The sequence below is a fragment of the Camellia sinensis genome, chromosome 14 (assembly GCF_055761805.1).
Source record: "Camellia sinensis isolate YWXY chromosome 14, ASM5576180v1, whole genome shotgun sequence".
Taxonomy (NCBI): Eukaryota; Viridiplantae; Streptophyta; class Magnoliopsida; order Ericales; family Theaceae; genus Camellia; species Camellia sinensis.
Window position 1 is genome coordinate 25445756 of NC_138974.1, and position 22153 is coordinate 25467908.

Genomic DNA, 22153 nt, shown 5'->3' on the forward strand with positions numbered 1-22153 from the left:
GAGAAAGAAGAGGTGAGTACAAAATACATCATAAAGAGACAAGATGATTCTGACAAGGTTGGTACCGAAAATTGCGATCAATTATATACAAGCGCAACTACTGAGAGTTGGTGAAAAACCAACCAAATAGACTGAAAAATAACCATCACAAATAACATAACAAAAACAACACTGTCAAAAGCCAACTGGAGCCAAACAAAAATAATTCCCCCCCAAAAAGAACAAAGATCAGCATGTTTGTTTATTAGGATATCAACAATCATGAATGACTTTTAAGATGGTACCACAACCCATTTTTCTCATTGCAAAGTGTGATCTTGTAGATAAGATTTCTCTCAAAAAATGTTCACTACTTGCCATGGTTCAACTCTCTAACGATTCTATGATGAGCATAAATTTTAAATTTTATATGTGAAGATGAACATCAATCAGGATAAAGAGCAGTGACACAAGATTTTTATCACTACAGAGTCTGTAGAGAGTCTAATGTTTATGTTTTTTTCTCCCAGTACATGAAAAACTGTTTATGATATTTGAATTCATAACACCTAAGTCATAATAAGCAATCCTACTCACCGTCACATGATTTTGAAAAAGCATGTGGCAATGAGTAAGATTGCTGCAAAAAAGGGTAAAGTTGGGCAAAATAAAATGGCTCAGAAGCAAGATTAAAATGTGTAGTTAGAGAGAGAGAGCAAAAATGTAACAAGAAAAATATTCAAAGTTTGAATGTACATTTAGTGTGGAACACGTCAGAGTCAAATTGAGACAAATATTTCAAATTTTGAGAATTTTTGTAGATAATTTTTCTGCATACTTAACATCACAAGAGATAATGTATATTTTTGTGACATAATACAATGGTTTCTTTTTTCTTTTTCTTTTTTTAAATAGACATAGGTGGTGGAATTTGACTAAGAAGATCAAACGAACTGTATTCTTACATCAATTATTGACTAATCTCTCAATTTATTAAGAGTAATTTTTGTATGTAGATAAAATATATGATGTAGTGCGAAATGCTAAATATTAATAATTTTAAAATCTGTTGATTCAAACAAGAATACCGGAAGTAACATTCCTCTCTAGACTCGTTGATTCACAAACAATATGGAGAATAAAGGGTCAACAATGGTTGATTCACAAAGAATATCCAAAGTTGGAACAAAAAAGTATAAACCTCGAGTATATTAATTCTCAAAAACTATCTCCCTTATCTTAAAGCTTATATCTTTATTCATAATGAACCCAATTTTTGTAAAATAAGAAACTAATAAAATAGAAATAAATTCAAAACTAATAATGTAAGAAAATTGCATCATATCAAATTAGGAAATTAAATAACTAAATAATTCTATAATATTCTGTACTGAATTAAAAAATTCCTAATCAACTATGAATTTCAAAATAATAAAATAAAAATATTTATTTTTTAAAATTCAGCTTGCATAATGATGCAACTGAATTTAAAAAAATATCATAATGATGCAAGCCGAAATTTAAAAAATAAATATTTTTATTTTATTATTTTGAAATTAATAGTTGATTATGAATTTTCTAATTTAGTATAGAATATTATAGAATTATTTAATTATTTAGTTTCCTGATTTGATATGATGCAATTTTCCTATTTTATTAGTTTCTTGTTTTACAAAAATTTGATTTATTATAAATAAAGATGTAAGCATTAGGGCAAGGGGATAGTTTTGAAAGTTCATATATTTCAAGTTTTGTACTCTATTGTTTCAACTTTGGATATACTTTGTGAATTAACTACTGTTGAGTTTTTATTTTCGGTATTCTTTATGAATCAATGAGTTTATAGAAGAATCTTACTTCCAATATCCTTTTTTAATCAACAGATTTTAAGATTGTTATTATTTCGCGTTTTGCCATATCAATATATGCGTAATTTTTGTAAGTAGATAAGGTATATGTTATGTGGTATCTTCTACTACTGTGATTGATTTTGACAATAAAGTCTACTACATTTATATCGAGTGTTTAGATAATAACAGGGAGCATATCTACATTTATGATTAGCAAAAAACAATGCCATGTGTTATCGCATTAACATACAAGAATTTCTCATTAAAAGGACAACAAATTTTTAACCTATTCTCATGGCACTATATATTTAAAGCCAAAACATGCAAGAGGTGAGAGGGTAACCAATATCAATTATGGGTTATATACTCTTGTCTCTCCTCCTTGTAATAGCTCAATCAAGAACAACAACAACAAATGGTAGTGAGGAAGCTTCAACACATAGTAGTTATGGCAGTGACTCTCTCAATCGCACCAGTTTTCCACCCGATTTTACCTTTGGCACAGCCTCTGCTGCTTATCAGGTTCCTTTATATCTACCTCAATTTGCCGTATATTGTGGTTCATATTTGTGCTACTAGTTATGTTGTTTGGTTGCCCATCAAGAAAAAGTTATGTTGTTTGGTTTGTGCTTTTGATTTTTGTTTTTATTTTTAGAAAACAAAAACAAAAAATAAAAAATAAAAAAGTTCGGTGAATTGTTTCCCAAAACTTTTGGGGGATTTTGTTTTGAAATAACAATCTTTTACAAAACACCAAAAAATTATTATTTTTTAATTTTGTAAACTGTTTTCGCACACATGACATGTTTCAAATAGACATGAGTTATTAATTTTTATGGAACCTAGGTAGGCCTCACACAAATGAACTACTTAGATGTGTCTGAAGCAATTTTTTTCTTTTTTTTTTTCTTTTTTCAGTACGAAGGTGCAGCAAATGAAGGTGGTAGAGGTCCTAGCATATGGGATACCTTCACGCATAGATATCCAGGTCTCATTTCTTCTTTAATTAATCTACTCATCAAATTATTTCCTTTATATACTCTTCTCTCTCCCCCCCTCTCTCTCTCTCTCTCTCTCTCTCTCTCATTTCATATCCCCTCTTACCTATAATTATCTATTACTTATAGATTATCACCTGACATTACTAATGTAATGCTTCAAAAATTAAAAAGTTTCATTTCAAGACCTTACTTCTTCCATTTATTTATTATTTTTTGTTTTTGAGTCTTTTAGGTGGGAGTTAAACAAATATTGAGAATGACTTGTTTAGGATTACTCAAGTGAATTTGGTTTGCAATATTTTAGATTCAACAAATGTTTACAACTCAATTTGACTAAAATAAGTTAACTGAGCTTTATTAAAAATATACATATATATATATATATATATATATTAACTTGACAGAAAACTCAATAATCAAGCTTTATATGATTCGTTTGGGATGTGAGTTGGCTTTTTGGTTTTTTAGTTATTTTAGATTGGCCTAAACAGTCTCGTTTAGGATGAGTTTTTTTGGTTTTTTGGTTTTGTTTTTTTACTTTTATGAGAAAAAAAAATGAAATAATTTTGGTTTGGATGTAACATTTTGTCTTATTTGGTTAAAAAATCTATTTTGTCTTTTTGTGACTATTTTAACCCCAACCACCCCAATCAAACTTCCCAAACGAGTGCTATGCATCGCAAGCTCATTAAGATATATATATATATATATATGTGTGCGCGCGCGTGCGCGCGCGCTTGCAATTCATAGGATTACATAATTCATGTAAACTTCACTTTTGTTAAACAGTAAAGACGACAAAATGAAAAAATTATAAATTATGCATTCTCTCCTTCAATTTTTTTATTTAATATATTTTCACTTCATACGAACAAATATAAAACTATAATATTTTAAGATATTGAAAATTTCTGGCTATCTTGTTTATTGTATATTATATCAGGTTTGATAATCAAAATTTAATTGATTGTTTTCATCGACTCAATGAGATAAAATTTTGAGTAAAGTTCAATTTTGAAATTTTGAAGCTTTGGTTTAGTTGTTTACGTAAGTTCAACGTAGGTCTCATTCATTTTGAATGTCAAAAATGAAAATTTTCAAGTTTTTGTTTGTTTGTTTTGGAGTTTAGATCTTGGATTTGTAAAATAAAATTATACAGGAAAAAGAAAAAAGGGAGAAAAAATGAAGAAAAAAAATTAACTTCAATTGTATTTACTGTTTTTTTTTTTCTTTTTATTTCATTAATTTCTCCACAAATTTAAAATTCAAACCCAATATTTGAGTTTTATCATGCCAAATATTCCTAAGATTTGAATAAGATTTAAAATTCCTAAGATTTCGTTTGAATTATAGATTTTGATATGAATTTATAAAGAAAAATGAAAAGGTGAATGAAATGTAAATGAATATATTGCACTTTTAATTTTTTTTGGATAAATTACAAATACACCCTATGAGATTTGATTAAAATACGAATCACGCCTGTGATTTTGAAAATTACATTCCACCCCCTGAGGTTTCTAATTTTATAACAAATTGCTTATTTTATTAATAAATCATCAAGTCAGTTAACCATTTTTAATGATGTTATAAATATGTTTCAATTAATAACTCAGGTAATTTTATTATTATATAGGAGAACAATTATGAATTTCATTTTTTAGTTAATTCTGTTAAATAAAAAATTCTAAAAATGGGATATTTGTAATTTTTCAAACCACAAGGGACAATTTTCCACTCAATTTTTCAGCAACTATTTTCGGCGTGTCCTTATCACCAAATAAAATTTTTCTTAGATTTAATTCTTTGTACCACTTTAGAATTGACTTTTCACCAATTTTCTCTGTATAGTAAAGGCCTAAATGATTACATAACCCTAAAATTAATATATTTGTTAAAAAATTGTAAGATATTATTAAATGAGCACATAATTACATGGATTCCTAAGTCATGTGATAATTTCTATATTCATAACGAAACCATCTCGGCTATTTGTCTCTGCTCTCTACTCTCAAGTTTATATTATGTAGTTTCGGTGTCCTGCTCCAATAGTGGTATTTGTTATAGATAAATTTTATGGTACCACTCATTTTGGGGTGTGTCATGTACTCTTGTTTATGATTTTTATCATTTTTAGTTATAACTTATTGAAATTTTAGTCATAATATATTTATATACATTGTGGTATTAATTATGATTTATTATGATATTATTTTAATTATGACCTAAGATATGTGATTTTTGGTTATAATTTTTTTTTTTAATTATGACTCGCATAGGATTGAGTTATGGCATTTGTGGTAATGAACCCCACAAATGTCATAACTTGAGAAGATGGTTAAAAACAGACTTTTTGATTTGGTTTGAAGTTTTTGACTTTTTTTTGTGAGAAATAAAGTGAATTAAAAGTTAGAAAGTGGCTTTTAATCCACTTTCTAAAATAGTACACACTTTTTTGCCCTTTGTTTTATTGGGGGTATTTGGAAAGAAAGTTGGGGCTAAAATAGCCCACTAGGCTTCGTTTGGCAACTACATGATTTAGTTAAAAAGGCACTATAAGTTGTTACATCATTCTATTTACTTTTCTATACATCTTTTCATAAAAAGTCAAAAAGTTACTAAAACAGCTTATTCCCAAACGAGGCCTTAGACAAAATAAGATAAAATAATTAATAAGACAAAATGTCACATTCAATCCGTAATCATTTCATTTTTTCTCTCACAATCATCAAATTAATTACAAAAAAAAGTCAATCCATTTCTCAAACACAACTTTTTTAACCAAATTAAAATAATAATAATAATAAAAAAACTAAATAGGCAACTTTTCAAATAAGACCATTATTAGATTATTTTTGTAAAGAGTTTAGTTGTTATGTTATTGTTGCTACTTATGATTTGTCCCCCCAAAAAAAAAAATGGTAATAAGACTCAACATTAAAAAATTAAACAGCATAGCTGGGAAAGAAAAAATGTAACTTATCTTAAATTTGTGAATAATATAGCCCAAGTTGGATTCATATAATTCAAGTATAGCTTAGGTAGACAACTCTCATGACAACTCGACTTGACATAAACAGCCCCTCATCTTCACCCAACCAACAGTCAACAATGCTGGGACCCCCAGTGGGGTGACCCCAGCACCCTCACCTCCACGTGGGAGTGAGAGTAAGACAAGGAAAAAATGAATAAATAAAAAATAATTTGAGTCAATCAAAAAACAGTGGAGGTACTGGGAGTTATTCCACTGGGGTCCAAGTCTTTTTTGGCCAATAATTGAATCTGATAGAAACCATTCATAATAGACCTTTGATGTGATGTGGCAGGTAAAATACAGGATGGTAGTAATGGAGATGTGGCTATTGATTCTTATCATCGTTACAAGGTATACATCCATCTAAGCGTTATCAAGTTGTTTCCATAATTTGTTTTCAACTTCACAAAAGCATTAAATTACATGTTGGTCCATTTAAATATATATCCTAGGCAATGCTATATTTTTTAGATAAGCTTGTTGTATTTAAATTTAGGCTTATTGTGAACGGGCGACAAAGAATATGGCAGCCTTTCAATTCCAAAACCCTCCTTCAATGTATTTAGGGATGCTTACAAGTCAATTTTATTGACCAAACTTATTTATTTGCAAGTCTTACTTCTTTTTTTTTTTTTTCCCTCATATATTAATATTCTCAAAATGCACTCCTCTCACCTTCTTGATATCCATTATCAACAATGTTAGAACTCCGTCCCTCCTCTAGCCAACAACCTCTGGCCACCCTCTCCGACCATCAGCCATCATCTTTGGTAGTTGTCTTCAACCACCAATGACCACCTCTGGTGTCTAGAGATATTTTTTCAATATTTCTCTAACAATTTTTATAGCAAAAACATCCATCTCCACCATGTCTAGGGGTGCACCTTGGGCGAGCTTAACTTAAGCAATCCGATCTTAGCCCTAATTGTTTTAGGGCTTAGGTACAATATTTTTGAATTCGGTATGGATTTGAACAAAAAATTAAAAGTTCAAATTAAATTTGAGTCAGTTTGGGCAAAGACATCCCGAGCAATCCGAAACTCGAATTATATATATAGATTATAAAAATATACATAAAATTATTAGCCATTACATGATATTAAAGTAATTTAGATCATTATATTATATTGAATATATATTATATACACAAGTAACACAATACAAAATCTTTTTTCTTTTTTTTTTCACTCATAAATTGTAAAAACTACGATAGTGGCATATCTCTTACATTATAAAAATTATTTGTTTTAATGTTATTAATGATTTTCTTAAAAAAAAATTGTAAATAGAGTTTAATTTTAATAAATTATTAATTTAGTTGCGCAAAAAAAAAAAAAAGAAAAAGGAACCCACTAAAATTTATGTGCAATTCATGCAACTCGGGTTTAACTCGGATTGGGCTTAGGAAAACAAACTCAAGTTATAATTTGAGCCTGTGCAGGCCTGGACAGATCTTAGCGCAATTTAGATTAGGCTTAGACAACCTCCTAATCTAATTGAACTTATCCGAGTTGTAACCCTAGCAATATCACTACTCTCACCATCTCCTTAGATCAGGTGGTGACAATAGAAATGGATTGAGAAAGGGAAGGGAGAATGAAAATTTGGTAGTGATAAATTTAGGGTGAATTACACCAACAATCTTTAATTTGGGGCTCGTGTCACTTTGGTCCTTCATTTTTTTATTGTAACAAATTTGACCATAAATTTTAAATATTGTTTCAAATAAGAACAATTGAAGATATCACTACTCAATTTCAAGGGCAAGTCTTCAATTTGATAAAATATAAACTAATTTGGATAAAAATAAATGTCAAAAAAATATTTTTGAATTTTTAAAAATTATTTCTACCCACCAAAGATAAAATTATGTAAAATTAATAAATCTTTTACGCATTTATTTATTTATTTTATCAAATTAATTTTTATTATATGTTTGGATGATGATCATGTAATGTGTGGTTGTTAAGCTTTTAATGTGTACTCAATATGTTTAATATATGAAATATTTTTAGTTTTGAATTTTTTGATTTGTTGGATTGATTTAATAATGATATCAAAGCAGTTGATATATTTGAGTTTTGAAAAAATAGAAACTAATTTAATGAAAATAAAAACAACCATCCATTACATAATCATCATCCAAACATATAATAAAAATCACCACTCTTGATTATTACAATTTTAATAAATACAACAAAAATAAGCCAAGAGTCTCAATACGTAACCAGTTATTTAATAGAAGTCCTAAAAGAACACTACTACCTAGTCTTGGTTTCAAATTGCAATGAAGTGAATTTTATATCATTGAAAATGTTTTTAAAAGTATGAATGAATGGTCTAGGTAAATTTAAAAGTATAGGAAATTTCCATGTAAAATTGCCTATGAAATCCAAATTCACCTTTGGGCTTAGAAGTTTCATATGAGGCTCAAATAAATTGTAAAGAGACTTACCATGGCTTTAGGTTCGAGCAGCCTGGACTGTTTCCAGCTTTTGACATTGGCCAATAATCCAATGATGGATTTCTAACTATTATAGCGCGTTAAAATGTAGTGTATACGCTTACATGAATACTGCTTACATAAATCTCACTGGCTTATGGTACTTGGAAATGTTGTAAATTTAACGGAAAAAATATAACATTTTTTCATAAATAAATTTTAGCTATACAATTGAATTGATTTATTGAAAAAAAAAATTATTAGTTTATTTTTTCTCTAATGATGTTACAGGGAGATGTAGAGATCATGAAAGAAATGGGTCTAGATGCTTACAGATTCTCTATCTCATGGTCTAGAGTATTGCCACGTAAGATGATCAATTATGCAGTTTCTCTAAATGTTGTCAAATATACATTATATATATACAAGGAAGAAGGGTCCTATCTAAGAACACAAGCAAATGAAACCACAATTGTAACAAAGAATATGTGAAAAATGGGCTCAAATGAAGATGTAAAAAGAAAGTGAGACCCAAAATGAGATTATAATCATTTGATTTGAGTAATACTAGGCATCAAACAAAAAAGGAGAAAAAATTGATAGAAGTTATGAACTAGGATGATCCAATCAGTGGTTACCATACTATTTTTTTTTTTTTTTATCTTTCTTACCTATATTTGCATAATTTTTGGATGATACTTGTAATATTTCTAGGTGGAAAGCTAAGTGGTGGAGTGAACAAGGAAGGAATCAAATATTACAACCACCTTATAGATGAGCTCTTGGGAAAAGGTTATGATTCAACTCAATCGTGTCATCATTAACTATCTTTTTTAATAGCCTCAAAATTATCTTATATTCTTATGCTGACATTTGTAGGTATAAAGCCATTTGTGACCCTTTTCCATTGGGATCTTCCCCAAGCATTGGAAGATGAGTATGGTGGTTTCTTAAGTCCAAAAGTTGTGTAAGTAATAATATATTCATCTAATGATTCAATTTTTTAGCTTAGTCAATTTGTGATATTTGTATATATTTAAACTAGATAGAAGCATATAAAAATTTCCTATTTTTGTTTTTAAATTAAATTGTTGGTTCATACTTAATATATATATATATATATATATATGAAGGGAATAAAGAAAATTGCTCTTTCTCTTATAGTTTTGAGATGGTTAATCTCTTCATTTAAAATCACAATATGCTCTTAATTGTTAAGTTTTTGTTTTTCTTCTTTGTTTTTGATGGTTGTCAAATGGTTTATTTAAGTCAAACTAGGGTGAACAGTTGAATCCTTTATTTTCATCGCAAAGGCTTGCAAATGAGACAGCTCAATTTATTTTTTAAGAATTAAAAATAAAAATCATAAAATTTGATGAAAAAATTAGAGTATTATACTTTCTAATAATATATATATATATATATTAAAAAACATTTCCATATGAAACGTGGACTTTAGCGGACATGGGATGCCTGCTGCACAACAGGGATTCTGTGATCCAAAAACAGCACCGTTTTGTTTTCACTTTTTTTTTTTCTTCTTTTAATTGTTTTATTTGCTCACTTTATGTATGGCAATTTTTCCACTTTTGACCTTTAATTTTATTTTTTTATTTTTTTTCACTTTGACTCTACATGTTTTAAGTTTTTGTTCAAAATTAAACAAAAAAAATGTTATGTTAATTGCCACATGATAAAAAAATATATTACTATATTGAAGTTTGGATTTATGTTAAATTTGTGAGTTATATATAATAAAATATATTTATGTCACATGACTGTTAATATATCATTTTATATTTAATTTTGAACGTAAGTTAGCTTTTAGAGTTTTTTTTTTTTTAAATGAAACATGAAGAGCTAAAGTGGGGGATAAAATTTAAGGAACAAAGTGTAAAAATGACCAAACTTAAAGGGACAAAGTGTATGTACCTTAATTGTCCACTACAAATTTAAATTATGGAAGTATTTCTTAGTACATAGTATTTTTTTTAAAAATACATTAAAAGATACGCATAATTAAAAATGTGCAAATCATATTATCTTGAATGTGGAACACTAAATTTAAATTTGCACCATACAATTTTTTTTTTATATTTAAATAGTACATATTCAAATTTTGAATAAATTTCAAATAGTTTTTTAAATATTATTTTAGTACACTACATTTCTTTAATCTATTTATAATCTTTCTTTATAATTTATTTTTCTTACTGTATTAAAAATTAGGGTCATATTAATGACAATTTAAGAAATTTTAATAAGAAAAAGAAAGCCTCAAGAAATTTAAAATCTCAATACAATTTTTACATATATCATTTTTTTTTTACATAATTTAAAACATTGTAACGTATTTGTGTCATATTCCAACATTGATGATCGACTTTATAGGGATGATTTCAAAGGCTTTGCAGAACTTTGCTTCAAAGAATTTGGTGATAGGGTGAAGCACTGGATCACCTTGAACGAGCCGTGGTCATATAGCATGAGTGGGTACGCAGTTGGTAGCTCTGCACCAGGTCGATGCTCTTCATGGCTACAATTAAACTGTACTGGTGGGGATTCAAGCACTGAGCCATATATTGTATCACACCACGAACTTCTCGCTCATGCAACTGCAGTAAATTTGTACAAGCGAAAGTATCAGGTCTCACTTGAAAACCCAAGGAAACTACATATATAATTCACATTATTATCAAAGAGTTCTAAAGTATATGCTAATTTTAATGCTACTTCCTAACCATAGTCGATGGAAACTAAAGTAATTTTATGTTTAAGAATAGATTTGCTACATATGATAAATTTTTGATACAAATATATTAGATAGTTTTGAGTTACTCAAATGATGGAAATGTAAACAGACATCACAAAAGGGAAAGATTGGAATTACACTCGTATCACATTGGATGGTACCTTACTCAGAAGAAAGACAAGACCGCACTGCTGCACTAAGGGCCCTTGATTTTATGTTAGGATGGTGAGTGTTTTATAATTGTCCTTTTTGTGATAATGCATATATGGTACTGAACAATATTGTCATAAGTAGGGTCATCAATTTATAATATGTCCTAACTATGTTTTTCCTTGTGTATTGGAGGTTTATGGACCCTCTAACAACTGGCGACTATCCACATACAATGCGGACTCTTGTGGGAAAAAGACTTCCTAAGTTCTCCAAAGAACAGTCCAAGATGTTAAAAGGATCATTTGATTTTCTCGGACTGAACTATTACACCGCTAATTATGCAGCATATGCACCAAACTCCAATAGTGTAAATGCCAGTTTTTTAACAGATTCTCAGGTTAACCTTACAAGTAAGTTCAAAGTTTTGTACCATTAATTAAAAACATTATTATAACTTAATATGTGCTAACTAGACATGATTCTTTTGTTATGCTAGCTAAGCGGAATGGGGTTCCTATCGGTGCTATGGTAAGAAGTAGAAATTTAAGCAATTCTTCTTGTGGAGCTTGTTTAAATTTAATATATTTACCAACTTGCATATGAATAGAAAATTTTCATAATCAACTCTATAACTTTACGTGATCTTACAGGCTGCTTCAACTTGGCTTTTTGTTTATCCAAGAGGCATTTATGATATTCTTCTCTACGTGAAGAAAAAATATAATAATCCTCTTATTTATATCACGGAGAATGGTAATCAATTCATTAATAATTTTGCATTAACATAAAATTGTTTCATTTAGTAACATATAAATCTAATAAATTTGTAATTACAAATTAAGTTTACACTAAACATTCTTAGCCCATTCATTTCAGGGATTGATGAGGCAAATAATGCTACATTATCACTTGAAGAAGCCCTTGCCGACAACATGAGGATACATTACTATTATCACCATCTTTCTTTCCTTCTACAAGCAATCAAGTAAGTTCTGAAGGTGACTAATAAATAATGTTGCATTTACAAAATATATGAGTGCGAAAGTTACACTTCAAGAAATTTAAAAAAAAAAAAAAAAAAATTATTACATATGAAGTTTGTTGTTGATTTTGTTTTTCATATAGGGATGGTGCTAATGTGAAAGGATATTTTGCATGGTCACTGTTGGATAATTTTGAATGGAGCTCGGGTTACACAGTTCGTTTTGGCATCAACTATGTAGATTACAAAAATGGTTTGAAAAGATATTCCAAACTTTCAGCCAAATGGTTCAAGAATCTTCTAAAAAATGGAGACATATGATTGAAAATGTAATTCTCCAATAATTTTACATCCTACAAATGTATTAGTAAAATAAGTTAGATTCTTCTCTACACTTTGTAATGATCTCTAGCAACATTGTTTATGCTTTTAAACATAATTTAATGGTGATGCAAGAAAGAGATGTAACCGAAATAAATCAATAACAGTTATCAAAAAATCTTTTACATTTCACAAACCAAAATTATCAAGAATAGACCAACTATTATTATTAGAATGCATATAGTGATCACGATCACAAATTTAGCTAATACTAAACAAATTTGCCTTCAAATAAAGAATATTCTCCAGTCTAGATAGACCAAGAGAAACCATTGTTCACTTTTTCAAGGATTCGTGCACGATTGCCATTTTCAAAGGTCACATTCTCATGACTTTCCTTGAAAAAGCCAAACAACTAAGGAGCACTAACAGGTCAGTTTGGCATTCTTAGGTATTTTGGTTTTGCCTATTAGTTAGTTTATGATTTTCTAAGTTTGAAATTTTCTTATGATCCAAAAAAATTTATTTAAGAAGAAAATTTAGTGTATTGAATAATTACATGAACGAAGATGATGCAATAATAAAATAATTCAATATTTCATGTGTGACATTATCTGTCAAGTGATGCTAAGGTTTTACTTATTGTATTATCGATTACTTCTAAAAAATTGGGAATAGATTAAAAGAGTGTTGGGCTTAGATTACAAATTTTTAGAGTTAAAAGTTATTGGGATAATTTTTTTACAAATTTGAGCAACCTTGCTGTAGACTTGCCTTTCTTCGCGCCCCCTTTCGGAAGGTTTGAAAAGAAGGCCTCACAGTTCGGACTTCTGCGGTTATGAATCTAATCTCACAAGTGCAATGTGAAACTGATAAACAGTAAAAGAGTCTAAATTCGACAAATCTTTTTGGAAAATCTATTTTAAATCAAATAATGCCAAAATTGGACAGATTTGCCAGATACAGAGTCACCACCTAAATAGTTTTTAATTTGGAAAAATTTAGAAAATCCTGACTTGTGCCAAAGGCTACGTGTCCGTTATCACCAAAGTTGTTTTGACTCGAGAACTTAGGCACGAAGGGGAAAAGTCACGAATTGAGCACCCTTTCTCGTCCGATCAAAAGATCATCCTCTACTAATTATGATATGATTTTTATGTACATTACGTGCTCTTGTTCCGATTATTAGACTAGCTTTACTATGTGATATGCACAAGCAAGTATAGACTAGTTTGCTCAATTTGGAATAATTCAACTCATGTTTGTTTGTGAAAATAGTTTGAATTTGTCACTTTAAGTGGGCTTAAAAGTTGCAGATTTGCCACCAAACATAATGGACTTAAAACATGATTTACTACTCAACAAAGTAGGCTTAAAACGCACATTTATTGAATCGTTCCAATTCAAACAACAAGCTTTCATCCACAGGCATTCATGCAGTTTAGCATTTAAGCACATAGCCTCATGGTAAGCATGCTAATCATCGCAACATTGACATTCATGCGAGTATGCTAAAGCGTAAAACTCACATAGTACTCCAAGCTAGGAAAATATGAGTTAGTGAAATATGCATGATTCATAACTATACAGATGCCTAATGCAACATATGCAATATGCAATTAATAGACTCGGCTACTAATATGACATATGGCTTGATTTGAACAACATGTGATCGAACATGTATTCAAATAAGTATATTGAAATGACAATACAGTTTGAATGATGCACCGAGCATCAGTGCATGCAATACAAATGAATGGATGCAAGCATAAGGCATAAGGTATGTTAATCGAAATATATCCATAATCTAACTATCGAAAACGATTAAATAAAAGAGAGAAAGATGTGGGGTTGGAAAACATATGCACACGCACGCACACTTATTACAACATTATGCCCTCGCGAATGAGGGTCCGAATAAATAAGAGCTAAGCTAATTAGACTAATTATTACAAATCAAATGAATAACTAGTTAAGCTAATCATTAATTATTACAACACTTTAACTAACTAGCAAACTAACTACTCCCTCTACTCCAAAATAATGGTCCATTTTGGGGAATGTAACTTTTTTTGATAGTATAATTATTGCACTTTAAAAAAGTTGATTTTTTAAAATTACCCTTTTGATAGTACATTTTTTGGGAATATCAATGTCATAATTGTACTTTTCATATTGTTTATTAATTTAAAAGAAGGGCAAAATAGGAAATTTATATTATTTTTGTATTTGATTTTTGAAGAGGGACTAATATTTTGGGATAATAAAAAATGGAATAAGGGACTAATATTTTGGGACAGAGGGAGTGATTAATTTACAACACAAATACGAGTAAACTAAGCAACTAACATTCCTAACTATGCTGCCACTACTCCGCCTCGGGAAGTGAAAGATGCACATGCTCGGTTTTGGCCCGAAAAGACCTCCGTTTTGCTCTTGAAAGTTTCTGTTTGTAGGGTTGAGCATTTCTAGAAAGTTTCTTCTTCACCTTACCAAATCTTTGCTGAGATTTACATCAGTGGCCTACCGGCTATGGAGGGAAGCTGCCGGCCATTTGCCGGCCAAGGAGGTGTCCTGCCGGCCAGAAATGATGCACTGCCAGACATAATGGTAGTCTGCTGGCCACTGATGCATTGGATCACCATGCTACAACAGGGCACAAATAGAGCAAAAAGAAGGTTTTTCCAAGGCTTTGTTTGTACTGTATCCCTCCTTATTATCTCAATATCTCAAAGAAGTGACATATTTAGATCCAAAAACCACCAATCAAACAAGTTCATTGCATGATGGCCAAAGATCCAAGTTGTACAATTTCGATAAATGCACAAATATGACCGACAAGATCACCACCCTATCATGCATGATCAAGGGCAATGGAGACCTAGGAAAGTGGTACATTTCATCACTTTTGAGTATGAAATGTCCCATTTTCTTTGTGTTGAAATTAATGTCCGATTTGAACACATACAATGCAACAGAAAGACATGCTTATCTTGTCACTTTTACTTGTCAATTTTGTTTACACATTTTAATTACCAAATCATTCTTTAATCAATTTGTCCATTGGTGAGTATCCTCTAAGATGAAGGAAATATCAACCAAGGGATAATGTAAGGCAAGAGAGAGATCATGCCTTTGATAATGAACCCTAAAAAAGGATTAAACCATTGAGCATGACCTCAATCTCAATCTCAAGCTTAAAGGATCCCAAGTTTGAAACAATCCTAAAAAATAAGTGAAAGAATGAAGTAAATGGGGAGGTTGTAGAGATTTAGGTGCTGAAATTGAGTGATAAAAACACTAAAAACATGTAGCCAAGTCACACCAATGATGTTTAAAGCCTTAAAACAACAAGCTAGTGCAAGGATTTACACTACAACTACACAAAACAAAGTTCAAATGAACCAAACAGTCCAAAATAGAACTAAAACAAGCTATTTCAGAGGCTAAAAGATGCTAGACTTAAGCTAAGTTAAGCTAGAAAAATATGCTAACATGTAAGACTAACTAAGCATGCAAACAAGACACAAGGGGGGGAGGTTAACCCCTCCAATTTTGGACTTCAAAATGAGATTTTTGCCACTAAAAAACCTCTGAAATTCAGTGGTTAAAAGGCCTAAAAAGGTTGGTTTGAAAATGATGGATAAAGACACAAAAGCTTTATAAACTAAGAAACAAGAAGGGTGAACCACCCACTAACTAAAAAAGGGCTCAAACCACCATTTTTAAGCCACAAAAACAGAGCTTTTTACAGTTCAAAACCAGCCACAAAAACAATTGAAAAAGATAGAAAAACAAGTATTGAAAACAAGATAACAAGACTAGTATTCTACCTCTTGAAGAAAAGAACACTTTAGGCACAAGTTCAAGCCAAAACCACCTTCAAGAGCTCCAAGAAGGCCCTAAGGAACCTCAGCTCAAAGGTGAGAGAATTTGGTTAGGATAAGTAGGCAAAAGTGTAGAAAAACTAGGCAAACACACACAATTTTGCAAGAGAGAGAGAGAGAGAGAGAAATCTAGAGAGAGAGAAAATTTATGTCTCAAATTTTTTTAACCCCCACACATGAGAGAGATGGGTTCTATATATAGAAAACATAAATTTCCCTCACAAACATCCAGCCACACACGTGTAAGAAGATGTATGAATCTATGCAAATAGTTTGCACAAAATATCACAAAATATATGCAGCATACAATGGTGGCCGGCCGGCCATCAGTGGTGGCTGGCAAGGCGTCATTAATGGCAAGCAATGCACATCAATGGCCGGCAAAGGAGAAGTGGTGGCCAGCAGGCTCCATGGATGGTCGGCAGGCCATTAGAAACTTCAAGCTTAAAAGACCCAGGCCTGGTCCAAAGATGAGACAAAATGGATATAGGGTTTGAAATGCTCAAAGCTATGGCATTTTGCTAGAGACTTCGAGCGTTTAGCAATCAAACAAACTCATCATCAGATGTACTTGCAAGAACATCCAAGTCTTAAAGGGCCGTAAAAAATGGGGTGCTTACAGTCACTAGATTGTAGAAGTTGTCGCTTTTTGGCCGAACCCTGTCGAGTATAGCGGCCATTTGGTATGCCAAGCTTGAAAACTCTGTGAAGAGAAATTGAGAGGAAATGGCCGAGGCCTTCATAGCACAGTACTCCTATAATACTCAGATCGAGGTCACTACTCGTGATCTCGAAGCAACTCGCCAGGAGCCGAAGGAGGGCTTCTTAGATTTTGTGACCCGATGGAGGGCCAAGGCCTCTATGATGACTATTAGGCCATCTGAGAAGGATCAGATCCGAATAGTGCTCTGTAATTTGTAATGGAGACTATTACAAAAGATGATAGTCTTGCCTTTGCCTACATTTGTTGAGTTCCACGAAATAGGGGTCCAAATTGAGGATGCGATGAAGCAGGGGCTGATAGACCATGAGAAAGAATAGCCCAAAAAGCCCTTTACACGCAGCTCCATGTTGTCTTTAGAGGAGTGCGAGTGCTTAGTCGCTTTATTAAAAGATTTCAAAGATGTTTTCGTGTGGTCCTACGAAGACATGCCTGGAATCGATCCTAAGATTATACAACATCAGATCCCTCTTGACCCCGAGACCCGACCCGTCAAGCAGAAGCTTCGGAGAATACACCCAGATTGGGCTTTGAAGATTAAAGAGGAGCTCACCAAGCAGATAGACGCAGGGTTTTTGCTAGTATCTGAGTATCTAACTTGGTTGGCTAACATCGTTCTAGTGCCAAAGAAAGATGGCAGAATTCGAGTGTATGTGGATTTCAGAGATCTGAATAGAGCCAGTCCGAAGGACGACGTTTCTTTACCGTACATCGACGAATTGGTGGACTTCACCGCAGGCCATGCGTTGCTCTCCTTCATGGATGGATTTTCTGGGTATAACCAGATTCTAATGGCACCCGAAAATAGAGAGAAAACCATTTTCACTACGCCGTGGGGAACCTACTGCTATAGGGTGATGCCGTTTGGGCTGAAGAATGTCGGGGCTACCTATCAATGGGTTGCAACCACAATTCTGCATGACCTGATCCATAAAGAGGTTGAGGTATACGTGAACGGCATAATTGTCAAGTCCAAGGAAAGAGAGGGCCACTATACTGCCATGAAGAAATTCTTTCAACGGATCAGAGAGTACAAATTGAGGTTAAATCCACAGAAGTGTACTTTTGGCGTAACAGCAGGGAAAATGCTAGGTGTCTTGATCACATAGAGGGGCATCGAGGCAAATCCTTGCAAAATCAAGGCCATCCTAGAAATGGCACCACCAAGGACTGAAAAGGAGGTGCGAGGCTTTCTGGGTAAAGTGCAATTCATAAGACGGTTTATTTCCACTAAGACGGTTTATTTCCTCACACCCTCTTGACTGAAAATGCTCTCTCTCTCTCTCTCTCTCTCTCTCTCTCTCTCTAGGTGCTTTCCCTCTTTAGATCTGAGCCTTTTACGCGTTTTCCAACGCCCCACATAAACTTTATTCGCTAAATCCTTCTAGTTCTCTTCACTTTGAACCGATTGGAATTTGATTTTGACGATTCTTTCCTCATTTCCACCATTCTACGCTCATTCCCCGTGAGTTTCTCTCGAGTTCTGTGCACTTTTCCCGGCTTTGACTTTTTCCTTCATTTTCTCTCTCTTAGGGTTGACTTTTTCCAAGTTTACCTCTTTTTCTTCACTTTTCGCCTATCTCGCACCTATTTTCAGATGGCAGACGATTTTTCTCAAGATGGGGCTTCTCCCGAGCTTTCCCAGTAAACTTTGAGGTGGACATCAAGGCCGAGCCAGACGTCGAGCCAGAGTCGTTCCGCTAAGTGTACGACTTTTTGATCCAGCGAGGTATCATCCTCAAACACACATATTGCCCACTACCGAAGGCATCAGATGCTTTACTAATTTCGTTGATGACGCGCCAGAGGACCTCCTGTTGTGGGAGCCAAAGTCTCATTTATTGGCCATTGCCATTGAGGTACGAACTCTGTTTTTATGCATTTCTGTCCTTAATTGTTCGCATTTCTTGCATTGCTTTCATTTGACTGTGTCTTATACACTGCCTTGATCTGATTACATCTCATGCACTGCCATAGGGTGAGTCTCGCGCCTTTAGGGGCTGTGGTGTGACGACTGCTCGAGATTGGTATGACGAGCTCTCAACTAGAGTTCGTGACATTGTTGACGAGGCAGGCTTCGGTCTCTTCTACTCCATCTTGACTCGGGTTACTTCGAGCTGTCCCCTTTTAGGAGCACTGGTGGAGAGGTGGTGGGACACCACCAACTCCTTCCACTTTTGTACCACATGGGAGATGACGATGATTCCTTATGACTTGGCCATGATCACCGGCTTAGGCGTAAGGGGTGATCCGATCCCTCTTGACCCAGATATGGAGGAGTGAGAGGTAGTCTGGCTCAAGCTGCTTGGGGCACATCCACTAATATACCAGACAAGCATGGTACGATACACTTGGTTCGAGGAGCAGTTCAGGGGATCGAGCCTAAGACAATAGAGGAGATAGAGCAGTATGCCAGGGGCTTCCTGATGTTCATCTTCGGTACCACCCTGTAGACACCCCATTTTTGACCGACCTTAAGGCTCAGATGTTACCTTTTGAGCGCTCGGTGATGATGCATATTGTGCTCGTTCTGAGGTTTCAGAGTCTCGGCTGCGAACCTTGCCTCTGGACTTCGGGGCTCTTTTGTGCTTTGCCTCAGTTTGCGAACCAGGTCCTGTTTTCTCTATTTTTTTTTCCCGAAGGGAAAGAGAGGTCTCGTAGACTATCTCTCAGTGGCCGTAGGCTATGTTTCATAGTCGTAGGCCATTTTTTCCGTTTGGAGACTAGTTATCGATTTTCGAAGCCGTCGGCCGTGTGCCTTGGTTTGGGACCGCTTAACTACCTCCGTTTGCTCCAGTTTTTGGCACACACCTTGTTTCCTCTCCCTAGAGGGACACTGTGGCCCGAGAGACCACCTTCGTGGTCGCGCGCCACCTCCAGTGCCTAACAGCCTGTTTTTGGGGCTCCGGGCCGCGTGTTTTGGCCCCCGAACCCTCGTTTTGCATCGGTTAGGGTTCATTTTTGGTATGAACCCTATTTTCATTGTTTGGAAGGTGGTAGGATGGTGGGAGACCAACAATTCTTTTGAAAACCATTTTCTCTCTCATCCAGCCGATTTTCTTGATAGAAAGCTGGTTTTTCTCACTTTTGGACCTTAATTTCTGGTCTCCCATACCATCATTGTGTTGTACTCATCTGGGAGGCCACCAATATGGGTAAGCCGACCAGCTTTTCTTCCTAACCCTTTTGAACCTTGATAGAAAGCTGGTTTTCCTCTCTCCTGGGCCACAATTTCTGGTTTCCCACCATATAGCTGTGTTGTACTCATCTGGGAGGCCACCTTTCTGGTATGGCCGACCAGCATTTCACGTTGACCCTTTTGAACCCTGGTCGGCCGACCAGGGTAAGTGGTCAGCCGACCACTTGAATTGGTCGGCCTACCTTCTGCTTTTTGGCCCTCCTGAGTGCAACACAGCTGTGCCAGCTGTGAAGCACTTGACCCTTCCTCTGAGATTTTGAGCCTTTTGTTTGTCTTCTTAAGGAAGATTTGATCCTTTTGCTTAGCTTCAAGGAGAAGCTTGACCCTTTTGTCAAGCTTCTTGAGGAAGCTTGACCCCTTTGGTCTAGCTTCCTCAAGAAGCTTGACCTTTTTGGTTAAGCTTCTTTGAGAAGCTTTGACCCTCTCTTGAGGCTTCTCCAAGAAGCCTTGTCTCTCTTCCTCTATAAAACAAACCTTCCCTCTCCATTTGCAAGGGTTAGAAACATTTGGCTAAGATAGATACACCTCACCCTCCATAGCTCTCTTCTTCAAGCTCTAAACCCTAATATTCTTGGCCATTTACACTACACCTCATAGCCTACCACCTCCACCATCCATTCAATCACCCCGGAGCTGTTTTTCAGAGGTTGAAGGATCACCTTCTTGGTCTAGAACTTGCTGCTTTGCTGTGCTACAAGGGTAAGTCATCATTTCTCCCATTTTTGCATTATCTTGCTTCATTACTTAGCCCTATTTAAAAGAATTTCTGGGTTTCGTCTTAAACTAAAAAGTGTCTTATTTTGAGCTCCTCTTGAAGTTTGATTGAGGACACTTTTCTGTTTGAGGTCCTCTACCTCCTTGTATGCTCCATCCCTCTTTGTAGGCTTATTTTGCTTTGTATCTTAGCCCTATTGGAAAGCATTTTTGGGTTTCGACATAAACTGAAAATTTTTTTATTTTGAGCTTATAAACATGTTTTTATTAAGGTCACGTTTCTTTTTGGGGTCACCTTCACCTTTGTATGCTTCATTTCCCCATGTTTAGGGCTATGCATTAGCGTATTTGTGTTGGCCTTGATTTGGCCTTTTAGCCACTGAAATCCAGTGGATTTTTAGTGACTTAGATGTGTTTTTGAGCCCTAAAATTGGAGAGGGGTGACCCTCTCACCCCTTGTTCTCATTACTAGCTTTGTTGGCCTTCCAAAGGACCCCCATTTTGCATGCTTTGAAGTCTCATTTCAGGCCCCATTTGGTGAGTTTTAAGGTCTGCCTTGACTCTGTCCAGAGCCCTTTTGGTCATATTTTGTGTCCCTCATGCATGTGTAGAGCAATCCTCCTCAAGGCCTTTCAAATGGACCTTTCATTGCATGCTTCATTGACCCATTTCAGGCTCTTTTCAGTGAGTTTTAGGGTTGTCATAACTGATTTCCAGAGGTGGTTTTGCCATGTTGCATGTCTATCTTGTATGTGTTGAACAACCCTCTTGTTGGCCTCTCAAAGGAGCACCTCATTCTAGCATGTGTTGACTGAGTTTACATGGGTTTTGGGGGTTTATTTGTCATGCCATATTTCTATTTTTGGCTGGTTTGGTGACCTCTCTTGTGCTTCATGTACATGTAGTGAAAACCATGCTTACTAGCCTATGTTGCTTGTTGTTTTGGCCCTTCATGTTAGCACCTTTTGGCCATGTCTTAAACTGATCTTAGGCATATTTTGAACTGATTTAGCTCTATTTTTGAGTCTCATGGTCGAATGGTGTTTGTTTTGCATGCTTGTGGTTCAATACACTTGCTTAGCTTTAAGTTTCGGGGCCCAATACATGCATATACTGA

General features: G+C 33.9%; 1 protein-coding gene across 2 annotated transcripts; it reads left to right on the forward strand.

Moving 5' to 3' along the window:
• Positions 1-1702: 1702 nt before the first annotated feature.
• LOC145789403 (beta-glucosidase 12-like) lies at positions 1703-12711 on the forward strand. 2 transcript variants are annotated; one of them, XM_082906434.1, is made up of 13 exons: positions 1703-2351; positions 2748-2817; positions 6157-6215; positions 8599-8674; positions 9022-9099; positions 9187-9274; positions 10699-10954; positions 11169-11284; positions 11405-11622; positions 11709-11740; positions 11863-11965; positions 12089-12197; positions 12338-12711. In XM_082906434.1, exons 1-13 carry the CDS (start codon positions 2184-2186, stop codon positions 12513-12515), a joined length of 1551 nt encoding a protein of 516 aa, XP_082762560.1. In that variant the 5' UTR covers positions 1703-2183; the 3' UTR covers positions 12516-12711. The 2 variants fall into 2 exon arrangements, with proteins under 2 accessions (XP_082762560.1, XP_082762561.1); XM_082906435.1 differs by lacking the exon at positions 11863-11965.
• The last annotated feature ends 9442 nt before the right edge of the window (positions 12712-22153 follow it).

What these genes read in the sequence shown, in the direction of transcription:
- LOC145789403 (XM_082906434.1), top strand. Translation starts at nt 2,184, where the DNA reads ATGGGTTATATACTCTTGTCTCTCCTCCTTGTAATAGCTCAATCAAGA. An exon ending in TTCTTAAGTCCAAAAGTTGT is followed by an intron (nt 9,275 to 10,698) that starts GTAAGTAATAAT and finishes TCGACTTTATAG; the next exon opens with GGATGATTTCAAAGGCTTTG. An exon ending in CTTGATTTTATGTTAGGATG is followed by an intron (nt 11,285 to 11,404) that starts GTGAGTGTTTTA and finishes TGTGTATTGGAG; the next exon opens with GTTTATGGACCCTCTAACAA.